This window comes from Coloeus monedula, assembly GCF_965178545.1.
Source record: "Coloeus monedula genome assembly, chromosome: 5".
Lineage (NCBI taxonomy): Eukaryota > Metazoa > Chordata > Aves > Passeriformes > Corvidae > Coloeus > Coloeus monedula.
In genome coordinates, this window is record NC_138785.1 from 33,313,858 (window position 1) to 33,326,401 (window position 12,544).

Sequence of the window (12,544 nt, forward strand, 5' to 3'; positions counted from 1 at the left end):
TTATTTGTAGTTCATTATAACTCTGTTCAAATAAATAATGAAAAGACAGGTAAACATTGCCATTCTTGTAAATAGGTATCACAACATGCTGATTTCAGTTTCCCCAGATTTTGCATCAAGACTGAAGACCTGGTCCTACTACCTCAGTTCTGGTCTTTATTAGTATTTAGGGCAAATTTATTCCTTTGTGTGGAACTTCCCAATTAGATTAGAAAAGTCAGGTAATTGGTTCAACTTGCTCAGTTGCTGGTGAGATACAGAGCTGTACAGGCACTTCCACTTTAGCTATCTATCTCTGTAGACTTCAGATAGAATGCATTAGTAAATTCTTTGAGATTTTCTTTCTATAGAAAGTTCCGTGGACATGAGACAGCATTACCTTGACAGATTTTGAAATGTAAGGAAATAATGATTTATCTTGCTTGTGGTTCTCATTATATTATTATCTTGTGGAAATTACTAAAATGTCCTTTGAACAAGGGAACTGTGACTTGCTCTTGCAACACTACAAATCTGTTCCATTCCCTTACAGACGTAACCACAAACAAAAAAACTGTCCCTGTTTATCCTATAGCCATGTTTGTAGATTGCTGTTGAACTATCTCATCTAATAGCAAGTAGGGAGAAAAATAAATTATATTATCAAGCTGTGTTAAAGATGGAGTCAAGAGGTTAAACCTTACACTGTCCTTCTCTTCAAGGAGCTTTTTGGGAGAAACAAAACCACGTTGCTGTACTACTCACTTTAACAAGGGTTGTCTTAATTTAACAGGTTTGGTTTTGATTTCAGAGGAAACTAAACTATTTGAATACAAAAGTATCCTGATAAAAGCTGGAAGCACATACAGGCCTGTGTCTACTAAGTCTGCTACAGTAGACTCTGGATTTTAAAGCCTGAAAAAAAATGTCAAAGACAGGGCTTTACGTGTCATGGTAATTTCTTCACCAAACCCAAGAACTGGGCCTTGGTATTCTATATATATCTGTAAGTGAACACTGAGTATGAGACACTCACTTTTATATTTTTTTTCTATTATAAATGTTATATCCTAATATGGTTTGCTCATCCATTAAGGTAAGACCACCATGAAGCATTTAAACAATAAACACTATACCATGGTTCTATTACACACTTTGTAAAAGCAGGTATTTAACACACAGTCACATCCTAACCTGCCATCTTCTGCTGCAAGGCAAGAGGTTTTGGTACCTAGAACTACAGCTGTCACAAATGGTGGAGGAATGACTACCTTAATTCTGCTGCTGCTGCAAGAGCCCTTAGGTGAGAACAGCTTTCTGACTTGCTTTCTGTTTCAGCACTGTGGTGATCAGCTTTGGCAACGGCTCTAGGGCTTCCCACCTAACAATGGGTCAAATGAAATGCTGTTAAGGAATGGGTGCAATCTGTCTTCATACCATTGTCTAAAACTGTAGCATGGATCAAATTTTTATTTTTAAACTGATGGATACAGTATTTCGTGGGAGAATTAAGCACTTTAGAATAATTAATTAGGAATCTAGCAGTTAGGTAAGCAGTAATTATCTGCATCTGAAATTAAGCCTCACCACAGTAACGTTCTGACTTGCCTAAATAATAATTCTGAATGGGTAACAAGCCAAGAGAACAGCTCGGCTCTGCATCCTCAGTTGTCGTTTAACCCATTCATCCCTTGAAAATTCCTGTTACGAAAAGTAGTGACTGTAGTGCAAGTGACCTTCCAGGAGGCAAAATTTTGTTTCCTTACCATCAACAGAGGGCCCAAAATAAAGGGCTAACATTGATGGCTGACCAGCTCAATAATTTAGTTTACATATGGCCTGGAACTGCCAGCACTCCACCTGGGATGCTGTATGAAACTTTCCAGTGGTGTGGGTTTTGTCTGAGCTGGGCTGCTTTGTGTAAGACCAACAAATTGTCCACTTGGGCACCAGGCAGGCCACACCTTCAGCGTGCATGACCTAATACTGATCTGCTGCCTGCCTGAATATATATTCACAAAGGAGGAATTTGGTACCTTTTTCTCCCCCACTTAAGTACAGTTAAATTTGTTCCTGAAAAACAAAATAAAACATGATTTCTCTGCAGAACAAAAATCAACAGAAAAGTGCACTTACATCACTTGAAATAGTGACAGTTTTATAATTGTATGTTCATACAAAAAAGGCTTAGTTGTAGAAAGTCAATTTATTCTTGAAATAAACGACTTATTTACAGAGATAGGTACTTTACAGTTTTCCAAAGCAGACAAAATTCTTCTCAGAATAAGGTACCAAAACAGTGACAAATTCATCACTGTCTAAATGCAGTTTATTCCAAAAAGAAATCTACAGCAATCATGAAACTAAATCATACTAATCACATAATAAAACGCTGTCCCTTGCAACTACAACGGTATAAAAGACTTTTTATCAGTAATGATCTAGATTAGACATCTGCTATACTTCTTTCTTCTTGAGTATTAGTGGACCTACATTATCTCCTGTTAATTCATTGTGCTTGTTGTGGGAGCCGTCACAGACAGGGAACTGAAAGAAAACATACACGGGGAATTAGCGTAACTTTGTACAGTAACTGCATGGTGATTTCTGTATTTCCTCCTATGGCCTGAGCACTTTGATAATGTTGCTAATTCCTCCTGTGATGTCCTGCTTCAACGTCAAACTCCTTGCCTCCTATCAGACACAGGACACATGACACTAAGGAAAACAAACACTGTTAATGGGTAACTAAGTTTGTGAGATCCTAAAATAGCTGTTCTTAGACACAAAGTCAGGGACAAAGCCTTTTCCATGAAAGAACAGCAAACAAAGTAGCCATCACAGCTACAAATGCATTAAGATTTATTGTGGAACTAGTAAGAGTGCTCAATAGATTTAGTCATTTGCAACCAGAAAGTACTTTTTTAAGAAAAGCTGAAAGACTTGGCTGAAGTGATTAGTCCAAAGTGATAACAGCTGAGTGATGAGCTTCTTCAGTTCAGGGCAGACTTTATTTTAAATTAAAAAAGGAAAGCATTCAGTCCAGAGAGAACAAAACCAGACTGTGGTTAGGACATTCAAAACTGAATCAGGAAATTAAAATTGAGGCTAGATGAAATATATTCATTTACATCTAGTTGATTTGGGGGATATGGACTATCCAAACCAGTCATCTCACTGCTCTGGACAAGATGGGAATCTCCCTCATCAACAGAGGCCCAGCCTTATTTTCATTGTAATATGAACAACTTTCTAAGCATTGTCTTTTTGTGAAATAAGAGTAGTTATCTTTTACTTAGTTGCAATGTATTTTCAAACAGTAAAACAAGTTTGCTTGGTTTTATTCTACTCACACGTGGTCACTCTCTAAACATTTCTAGAAAAACCCTACTCTGTCTCTTTGGAGCTTCTACAGTTGCTTTCTGCATGTAGAGAGGTCTGTGCCATTCTACAAAATTCAGGAACATGTTCCACCTTCAGACAAAAGCAACAGCTCAGCACAGAGCAATCCACACCAAAGCAGTGATAAAAACAGGCAAGTTTCAATCTCTAATCCTACAGCAGCACAATGTCTTACCGTCTTTGAACGCCAACACCTGCAGTAAGCTTTAGTGAGGCACAGATCTTCAATGTTTATCTCGTTCACTACTTTTGGATTTTCCTTCTGGATCTTGAGGTTAATCAAGCTATCCTTCTGCTGTTTCTTCTTGGGGAGGAAGGGACGAACAGCAAGGTAACCGAGCAAGGCCAGCACGCCCAGGAAAGGCAGTAACCGCAGCCATTCTGAAACTAAAGATAAGGTGAGGTTTAGGGTGGCTTTGACACCACTCCAGGATGGTGCAGCATCAGCTACTTTCAGATGGCTTAGGCTGAGGGTATGGAATGGGGCTGCTCAGTCAGCAGGGCCCTCAGGGGAAACAAAATTCCACTGGTAAGTCTCAAGGGGAAAAAAAAAAAAGACACAGATTAAGTCTTGGGATTTACTGTAGCCAAAGTAAAGTTCCGACTCCTAGAATTTTTTCTGAAATTGAATTTTATCACTCTGCAAGATGATTCAACAGAAGATAATAAATACAAAACAAATAAAATATTTTTAAATTGGGCAACCCTAAGGCACTGGCAAAACCTTCACCAATCATCTTTGTTTATTTTTCAGACCTGTGTTTGCTCAGGGATCTGCAACAAGTTTTTGCAATATAGAGAAAGAAAGAGACCTAAGATCAGTAGGTCAAGTCACAGAAAACTGCTTTTTACCAAGGTAAGGAACTTCTTTCAAGTACAGGTAAAAGATAAAAGTATGCACTGCAGATCTGGCTGCCCTGCTACATCATTATAAATCTTCGAGGCATACTGGTGAGAGAAGACTTACTGGACTTTTCAAGAAATGCATCAATAATTGGCCTTTATACATATATATATATATAAAAATATATAGATAGAAGATATTTATATATATATATATATATATATATATATATAAGGTGAATCCACTTTTCTAGCAAAATATGCTGTGACAATACTCCACTCCAGTTTGAATACCATGGTGCACTAAAGGTTGAGAACGTTTTTCTAAATTTCTGGAGAATATATTAAATCTAAATACTCACATAGAAGGGAGTTTAAAAATACTTTAGAAGAGAAAGAAAAAAGTTGAAAGAAAAATAATGAGCTGGAGCACAAATAGCTGCACAAGCACTTTTTAAGACAAGTCACTGTAATCAAGTTACTCTTCTAAATTATTTAGGATAAGAACATAGAAAAATTTTGTTCTACAATTTGTTTTTTGAAATGAAGATGTACAAGAAAGAAAACACAGAGCAGGTGGGTTGTAGCTCTCAGAAAATACATCATTCTGTATAGATTGATTTTTTTTGTATTAGTAAAACACACGTTTATACTAATACTTTTCCAGTTAGTATGCAGTGGATTTTTCTTAAGGATTTGAGTTTTCTGGAACTAGACCATGTAATGAAAATAATTTGTGGGACTAATTTTTTGTTCTTTGTTGCCTTTCCTGTGACAGCCACATTTAGTGCATTTATCTGGAAACGCATCACACCTGCATAAATGCTAAAGGCACTGCAAGAAGCCTCAGTATTCATTTCCCAACTGCACTTGCAGCAGTCCCTACACACCACAGTTCACAACATTCACTAAGTCACTGTAATACATTAATCTCTGGTGCTCTTTTCTTAGTTCCTCCAACAAGCTGCAAGCCCTAAATATTAATTAACACTGAGATACTCAAATGTTTTCAGCTACAGAATCCTGAGCTTCCTGGACAGCAGTGCCTGCTTGCCTTTTCTATCATTACTTTTCCAGAATGTTCCATCAATTCCATCAGGAATCCAAATGCACTTTCTGACCTGAAGGACTGACTTGGAATGTATTTCAAAAGAGAGGAAAAATATTTGGTCACTGAAAAAAAATGTGTACTTAACCTGACTGTTGGCAAAAATGTGGATCTCTACAAAGCTACTCCTCTGAACTCCAAGACTGAACAGACATTCCAGGAGGCACACCAGGACCAGGGCATCTATCAAGTGTGTGATGAATATAACTGGGCTAAGATTGACACACAAAAAGGACATGTCTCACACTCTGATACAGCATCGAAATCAGAACAGTAGTCATGTCTATGGATGACTCACAGCCAGCTGGGTTCATTCAAGTGAAAGAGGAACATGACAGCTGTAACCTCTGAGAAAGGAAGTTAGATATAAACATGAATAGGATGCACAAGGCTATTATTTAGGATGGTTATTCTTTAATAATTGTATCAAGCTAACTGCTGATAAGTAGTTTTGTCCTCACTAGCCAGTACATTCTGTACTTACGTCTGATCTGGGAGTCTCTAGAAAGCCCCCAATTACATTCATGTGTACACTAATCATAAACTGCCTGGTTATTGCCAAAGACTGCCTGAAGCTCCTATGTTTAAACTGAAAAATCAACGTGATCATGTTCTAAGGCAAAAGATACAAGACACTGTCAGAGAACTTTAGGCAGGGTGAGCAGGGATGGGAAAAACTCTTCACCCAAACTAATGCAATGATGTCTTCCCACAAGTGTAGACTGCTCTGGTTTTGAAGCCATTCATACCTTTCTGAAGCAGATGTAGGGCAATTCACAAGACTGTTTATTTTCACAGCTGACAACTCAGAATTCAGCCATTACATTGATTCTGGAGATTCCTTATCAGTTCTGCTGCATGGGGAGAGGCAGACTTTGGAGCCAGAAATGAAGAGTAGTGTATCAAACAGGCTAGTCTTCAGACTTGTGTTAGATAGAGACCAATCCCAAAGACAAATCCTGGAAAGTATCAGAAACCAGAGAATTCCAAGAAGCTGAGGCCATGGATATTTTCAAGGAGAGGCTGCCCTAATTTTTAGTCCAACAGTAACCCATCCAAAAACAAAAGAAACACATACACTGTGAACAAAGGTACAGACCAGCCTGAGAGTAAAATCAAAGCAGGTGTTCCCTGCTTGTCTTCCATTAGCTACTCCTTTGTCATCTTTGACTTACGCTTCAGCTAGTTTTTGTGGAAATAACCCTATGCAGACCCAAAAGCAGCTTCTTACAGTAACAGCTCAACTGCAAAACAAAATTTTAACAAGTATTAACTACGAGTCAAAAGGAATGTTTGAACTGTGCTTGTATATTCTCTGAACTGATGATGTTCTTCATGCAAATTGAAAGTACTTAGTAATTACATTCTTTTCAGAACTAATAAGCAGATCTATCCTGACTGGTTTTGGTTGTTTGCTGTGTGAAAGTCTATGGCCATTTTAGTGACATCTTCCAGGACAAAAAGCAATGCTGGCATGAGACAACACTGTCCATTTCACTGAACTTGAGACGTGAAGGCTAAAGCAGCTATGACAAGGCACTGAAAGAGGCTTCTGAGCAGCACAGCATGATAATTTAGATATCCACTTTCAAACCTAAGGTCAAACATTCTTTCCTTTCTCCCTCACTGCTTTTACCCTCAGGAGTGCTTTTACCTGCACTGGATGATAACAGTCTTTTTCTTCAAACTAGCAGTTTTTCATTCTGGTTTGGTAAGGTCACAACAAACAACACGTAGCCAGATCTTTAATCAGCACACTATATATAACATCCTATAAAAAAACCAAGGTGCTCCATATACTTTTGGTCTGTTGTTTCTACAACTGATGCACTACAGGAACTGAAGTTGCATCTGCCTGCAAGCTAATGAGAGTTTACAGAAGCAATGAAAGAGTTAAGAAAAGACTGCAGTGTTCCAAATCTGGATTCTGGCCTGCATTTGCAAACAAGGTCTATGCTAGCGAGTGTTTCAAAGTGCTGGTCTCTGAATAAGTTCAATAGATGCCACCAAAGAGCAAATATTAATGCGCTTTAAATGTTTTTAGATCAATTCTCACTTTCCAAAAAGAAGCAAAGTATGCCATTTTCCAAAGAATATACTCTGTAATTTGTAACAGTAGCAAACACAAAATGGAAAATTAATCTAATTTTCTCTATTGTCTAATAGTCTTCCCCTAATGGTAATTCACTGCAAAAATAACCCCAGGATTGGGAATCCCCTGCTCCTAGAGGATTGTAACTTTAGGACAGGACAAAGACCACAACAGAGGAGATGCAGCACTTGCTCAAGCAATCATTTTCTCCGATGAAACTTAAGACTGACAGCAGCTCTGCATGCAAGTAAGCACACGACTCTTCAATGGGCAATGATGTTTCAATGACTTTCAGTAACCTTTAGGCACTAAGAGATAATAATGTTTTAATTTAGGTGCCTAGGATGCAGTGTCCTACAGTATCTTTCTCAAAAGTCTCACTGGGTTGCATTTACCCTATGCCATAACTTGAAGCACGCCGTACTGTTTTGCTTTTGTCCCCTCCATTTTCATTCATATTCACCCTGAGAAGATGTATAAGCATGGCAGCAGATACTAGTCTAGCTTACTATTGAAAAAAAAAGTTTTAAACTGTAAAAGTGTTCTCTCTGTAGCCATGTATTTTTAAATATACCTTTGTCTCCCATTTTTAGAGTCCAATCAAAAAAAATCACTAAGAACTAGAGGCAGTGGATTTTTCAGGTATGCTCATTAAGTACTACCAGTTCTCAAAGCAGTTTCTGACTCAGCTCCTTTTGTTTAATATTTAGGGGCTGACATTTCACATGTTTGGTCTACACTTAAGAAATCAGTTGTTTGCTTCTTGCCCTCCCTCCAAATTCAAGGAAGTACCTGAAAGTCAATGGGGTAAACAATGTGAAAACAAAACAATTCTCCCTCACTGATCACACTATGTAAAAACCCCAAAGTCCTGATTCTGGTCTCCAGACCAAACCTTTCAGAGGTTTTCAGAATAAATTGTATTACTACTTGTGGTGGTTTTTACACGTTGTGAATGCAAAGACTGCACAAATAATCCTGTTACAGAAAAACATGTAAGCAATAAGTCACTAAAATATTACTAAGCTTAACAAATTTTAAGTCAACTTGTGGTTACAAGGGCAATGACTTCATTACGAAACTGCCAAATACTACAAACAGAAGAAGCTGCATTGTTCTATAGTTTGTTTTATCCCCTAACTCACAACTTTATAGCAGCTGAATTTCTCCATTTGGTAAATGTAATTAACAGCTTTTTCATATAGGAGAGTAGTTGTGGAAGACAACCGTTAATTTAAAAGAGGTTTGATAACGGGACTTGCAGTTCACGAGCAGCATAAACATGCTGGAAAGAAAGAAGTACTCAAACCCCACTTTAAATAAACTGTGCCTGTTCTAAATGTAACGATTTTCCAACACTATTACAGTCACAGTGTTAGTGCTGCAAGATATAAGGTTGATTCTACACTTTGAGTCGAACTTTTTCTAGTTCTGCTTTCTGTGGAGCGTATTCCTTCTTTCTTATCACCGAACTAATCCTGTCACTTGACACTGCTTGAGGGCCTGCCTGTGTTATCACAGCCGAGCCTGGGCACCCCGAGCCTCAGTGTGCAAAGCACTGAGCACCCACAGAATTCGCCACTACTCGCTTTTCTTTCTTGCTCACTCTGTGACAGGGCTACAATCAACGAACTGGCATTTTTACTCCCTAACCCAGAAAATACTTACAAAAATTACGAAATTAAATCAATACCCTAACATTATGTATGCGACGGCCTCCCAGAAAGAGATTTTTTTTGTTTTAACTCGGTAGAGATGCTGTCTTTGACCTGTGAGGAAGAGGAAGAGGCCGTGCTTTATGCCTCTGGGTAAATCCCAATCCATCTCCGCGCACGGCCTCTGGCTCGCCGGCGCTGGTTCCCAGAGGAATTTCAGACGCGAATGTTTTACTCTGTCCCTGCACTTCATCCTGACAGCTCCCCCTGCCCCACACGGCACCTACACCTCCCGTAGGATCACCGTCCTGCTGCAACCGTTTAGGGTTTGGGGTTCCCCGTTGTGTGACGCGGCCGGGAGACAGCGAGTGATGCCTGGAGCGAAGGCTGGGAGCCGGATCCCAGGCAGGACCGACGGCGCCGCCGGGCGGGAAGGGGATCCCGCTCCCCCCGCCTACCTGTGAGGCGGATGAAGCCGCCGACGCTCTCGGGCAGGGGCAGGCGCTTGAGGTACGCGGGCAGCTGGACCTTGACGATGCGGGCCAGAGTCTCCAGCACCATTGCCACACTGTCCCGCCGTCCCCCCGCGCGCCGACCCGGGATGCTCCCGCCGCGCACGCGCTGCGGGGCGGGGCCGCGCACGCGCCCCGGCAGCCGGGCCCGTCCCTCCCGCGCGCGCCGCTCGGGCCGCGCTTCCCACCGGCGCCGCCAGGGGGCGCTGCCGCCGGCGCGGGGCGTCGGGAGTGCTCCCGCCGCCAGGGGGCGCGCGGGCGGGGAAGGGAAGAGGAAGGGAGGGACTGGGAACTGGGAACTGGGAACTGGGCACTGGGAACTGGGCACTGGGCACTGGGCACTGGGAACTGGGCACTGGGAACTGGGAACTGGGCACTGGGAACTGGGAACTGGGCACTGGGAACTGGGCACTGGGGACTGGGCACTGGGCACTGGGCACTGGGAACTGGGCACTGGGAACTGGGCACTGGGAACTGGGAACTGGGAACTGGGAACTGGGAACTGGGCACTGGGCACTGGGCACTGGGAACTGGGCACTGGGAACTGGGAACTGGGAACTGGGCACTGGGCACTGGGAACTGGGCACTGGGCACTGGGGACTGGGAACTGGGGACTGGGAACTGGGAACTGGGGACTGGGAACTGGGCACTGGGAACTGGGAACTGGGCACTGGGGACTGGGAACTGGGAACTGGGGACTGGGAACTGGGCACTGGGAACTGGGCACTGGGAACTGGGAACTGGGCACTGGGGACTGGGAACTGGGAACTGGGGACTGGGAACTGGGAACTGGGGACTGGGAACTGGGGACTGGGAACTGGGAACTGGGAACTGGGGACTGGGAACTGGGAACTGGGAACTGGGGACTGGGAACTGGGGACTGGGAACTGGGAACTGGGGACTGGGAACTGGGCACTGGGCACTGGGAACTGGGGACTGGGAAGGACTGGGGACTGGGGACTGGGGACTGGGAACTGGGAACTGGGGACTGGGCACTGGGGACTGGGAACTGGGGACTGGGAACTGGGGACTGGGCACTGGGGACTGGGCACTGGGGACTGGGAACTGGGGACTGGGGACTGGGAACTGGGCACTGGGCACTGGGAACTGGGCACTGGGGACTGGGAACTGGGGACTGGGCACTGGGCACTGGGAACTGGGGACTGGGCACTGGGCACTGGGCACTGGGAACTGGGCACTGGGAACTGGGAACTGGGGACTGGGAACTGGGGACTGGGAACTGGGCACTGGGAACTGGGGACTGGGGACTGGGGACTGGGAACTGGGCACTGGGGACTGGGCACTGGGAACTGGGCACTGGGAACTGGGCACTGGGCACTGGGCACTGGGAACTGGGGACTGGGGACTGGGAACTGGGGACTGGGAACTGGGGACTGGGCACTGGGCACTGGGAACTGGGCACTGGGGACTGGGGACTGGGAACTGGGAACTGGGCACTGGGCACTGGGGACTGGGAACTGGGCACTGGGGACTGGGGACTGGGAACTGGGCACTGGGAACTGGGAACTGGGGACTGGGGACTGGGAACTGGGAACTGGGCACTGGGGACTGGGGACTGGGCACTGGGCACTGGGGACTGGGTACTGGGGACTGGGCACTGGGCACTGGGGACTGGGTACTGGGGACTGGGCACTGGGCACTGGGGACTGGGTACTGGGGACTGGGCACTGGGGACTGGGGACTGGGGACTGGGAACTGGGAACTGGGCACTGGGGACTGGGGACTGGGCACTGGGCACTGGGGACTGGGCACTGGGGACTGGGCACTGGGCACTGGGGACTGGGTACTGGGGACTGGGCACTGGGGACTGGGGACTGGGTACTGGGGACTGGGCACTGGGGACTGGGTACTGGGGACTGGGCACTGGGGACTGGGCACTGGGGACTGGGGACTGGGTACTGGGGAGGTGAGGGAGCGTGGCTTTAGTAATAATGTGGCTTATGCTTTACAGGTTGTATATGATTACCTGTCATCACCCTGCTGCATTCAAGTTGTATTCTGTGCTGATGGTCTTATAAATATGGAAGCAAAAAGATTGAAAGTTTTTCTTCATGTGAATAAGGTAGGGTAACATGGGTGCTGAGAGGTTTAATGTTACAGGGAGAGGCCCATCCACCTCGTGTTTGGCAGTAATTTGCACAGAACCAGACCCATCACATGTGTCTTTTTTTTTTTTTTTTCATTTTATTTTATTTTTATGTCTAGGAGACTGGTCACTTTTTGGCATAGAAAATCCTCCCTGTATAGGCAAATGAAAAAGTGGGAAGCATGCAGCCATTCTGGGTCAATTTAGACAATCCATCCAGACCTGGAGACTCTAACATTAATCCCTTGGTCATGACAACACCTTTTGGTTCAAGGTGCTTTGCTACCATGCAAGAATCTATCAAGTGCTAGTAGCATATAGCACAGAGCATGAGCAAGAAAGCTGAAGCAGCACAATCCTACAAGACCTATGTCCTTCCTTACATGATCCTGACTGAAGCACAGTTCTCTCTCCTCCCTCAGCGTACTGAAATCCCACCGTATGTGCCCAAATCAACTGTGCACTTTTCCTGCTGGAAAATACTGGAAGCTAAGTTTAAGATAAATCCAACTTATTTGTGCTTCTGGCCTATTACTTTTCTACCTGTGACCCTACATTAACATTTCCTGATGAATCATCACCTTTAGCTAGTGGGAAAATTCCTGTGATCTCAGAGTGTCTAAGTTCCTTACCTCACCTAAATTTATCCATGTAATGACTGTGTAGGATGTCCTAAGATGATTCCTTCTTGTCTAGGCAGATGCTGTCTCTTAGACGAGATAATGAAAGAGTAAAACTCTTGGTTATTCCTGTAAAGATTATACATCAGATGTTGTGATGTAACCTCCTTTGTGAGACTTTCCGAGGCAAGAATACACAAGGTAAATCCTCCAGTCCTCAATCAAA

At 43.8% G+C, this 12,544-nt stretch overlaps 1 protein-coding gene across 1 annotated transcript; it reads right to left on the reverse strand.

Annotated features, from left to right (window-relative positions):
• Positions 1-2,176: 2,176 nt before the first annotated feature.
• CISD2 (CDGSH iron sulfur domain 2) lies at positions 2,177-9,672 on the reverse strand. Its single transcript, XM_082282410.1, has 3 exons — positions 9,538-9,672; positions 3,557-3,768; positions 2,177-2,526 (listed from the first exon to the last, which is right to left on the reverse strand). The coding sequence occupies exons 1-3, from the start codon at positions 9,638-9,640 to the stop codon at positions 2,437-2,439; spliced, it is 405 nt and encodes a 134-aa protein (XP_082138536.1). The 5' UTR covers positions 9,641-9,672; the 3' UTR covers positions 2,177-2,436.
• Positions 9,673-12,544: the final 2,872 nt, after the last annotated feature.

What these genes read in the sequence shown, in the direction of transcription:
- CISD2 (XM_082282410.1), bottom strand. Translation starts at nt 9,640, where the DNA reads ATGGTGCTGGAGACTCTGGCCCGCATCGTCAAGGTCCAGCTGCCCGCG. An exon ending in CGGCTTCATCCGCCTCACAG is followed by an intron (nt 3,769 to 9,537) that starts GTAGGCGGGGGG and finishes CCTTATCTTTAG; the next exon opens with TTTCAGAATGGCTGCGGTTA. An exon ending in GGTGTTGGCGTTCAAAGACG is followed by an intron (nt 2,527 to 3,556) that starts GTAAGACATTGT and finishes GTTTTCTTTCAG; the next exon opens with TTCCCTGTCTGTGACGGCTC.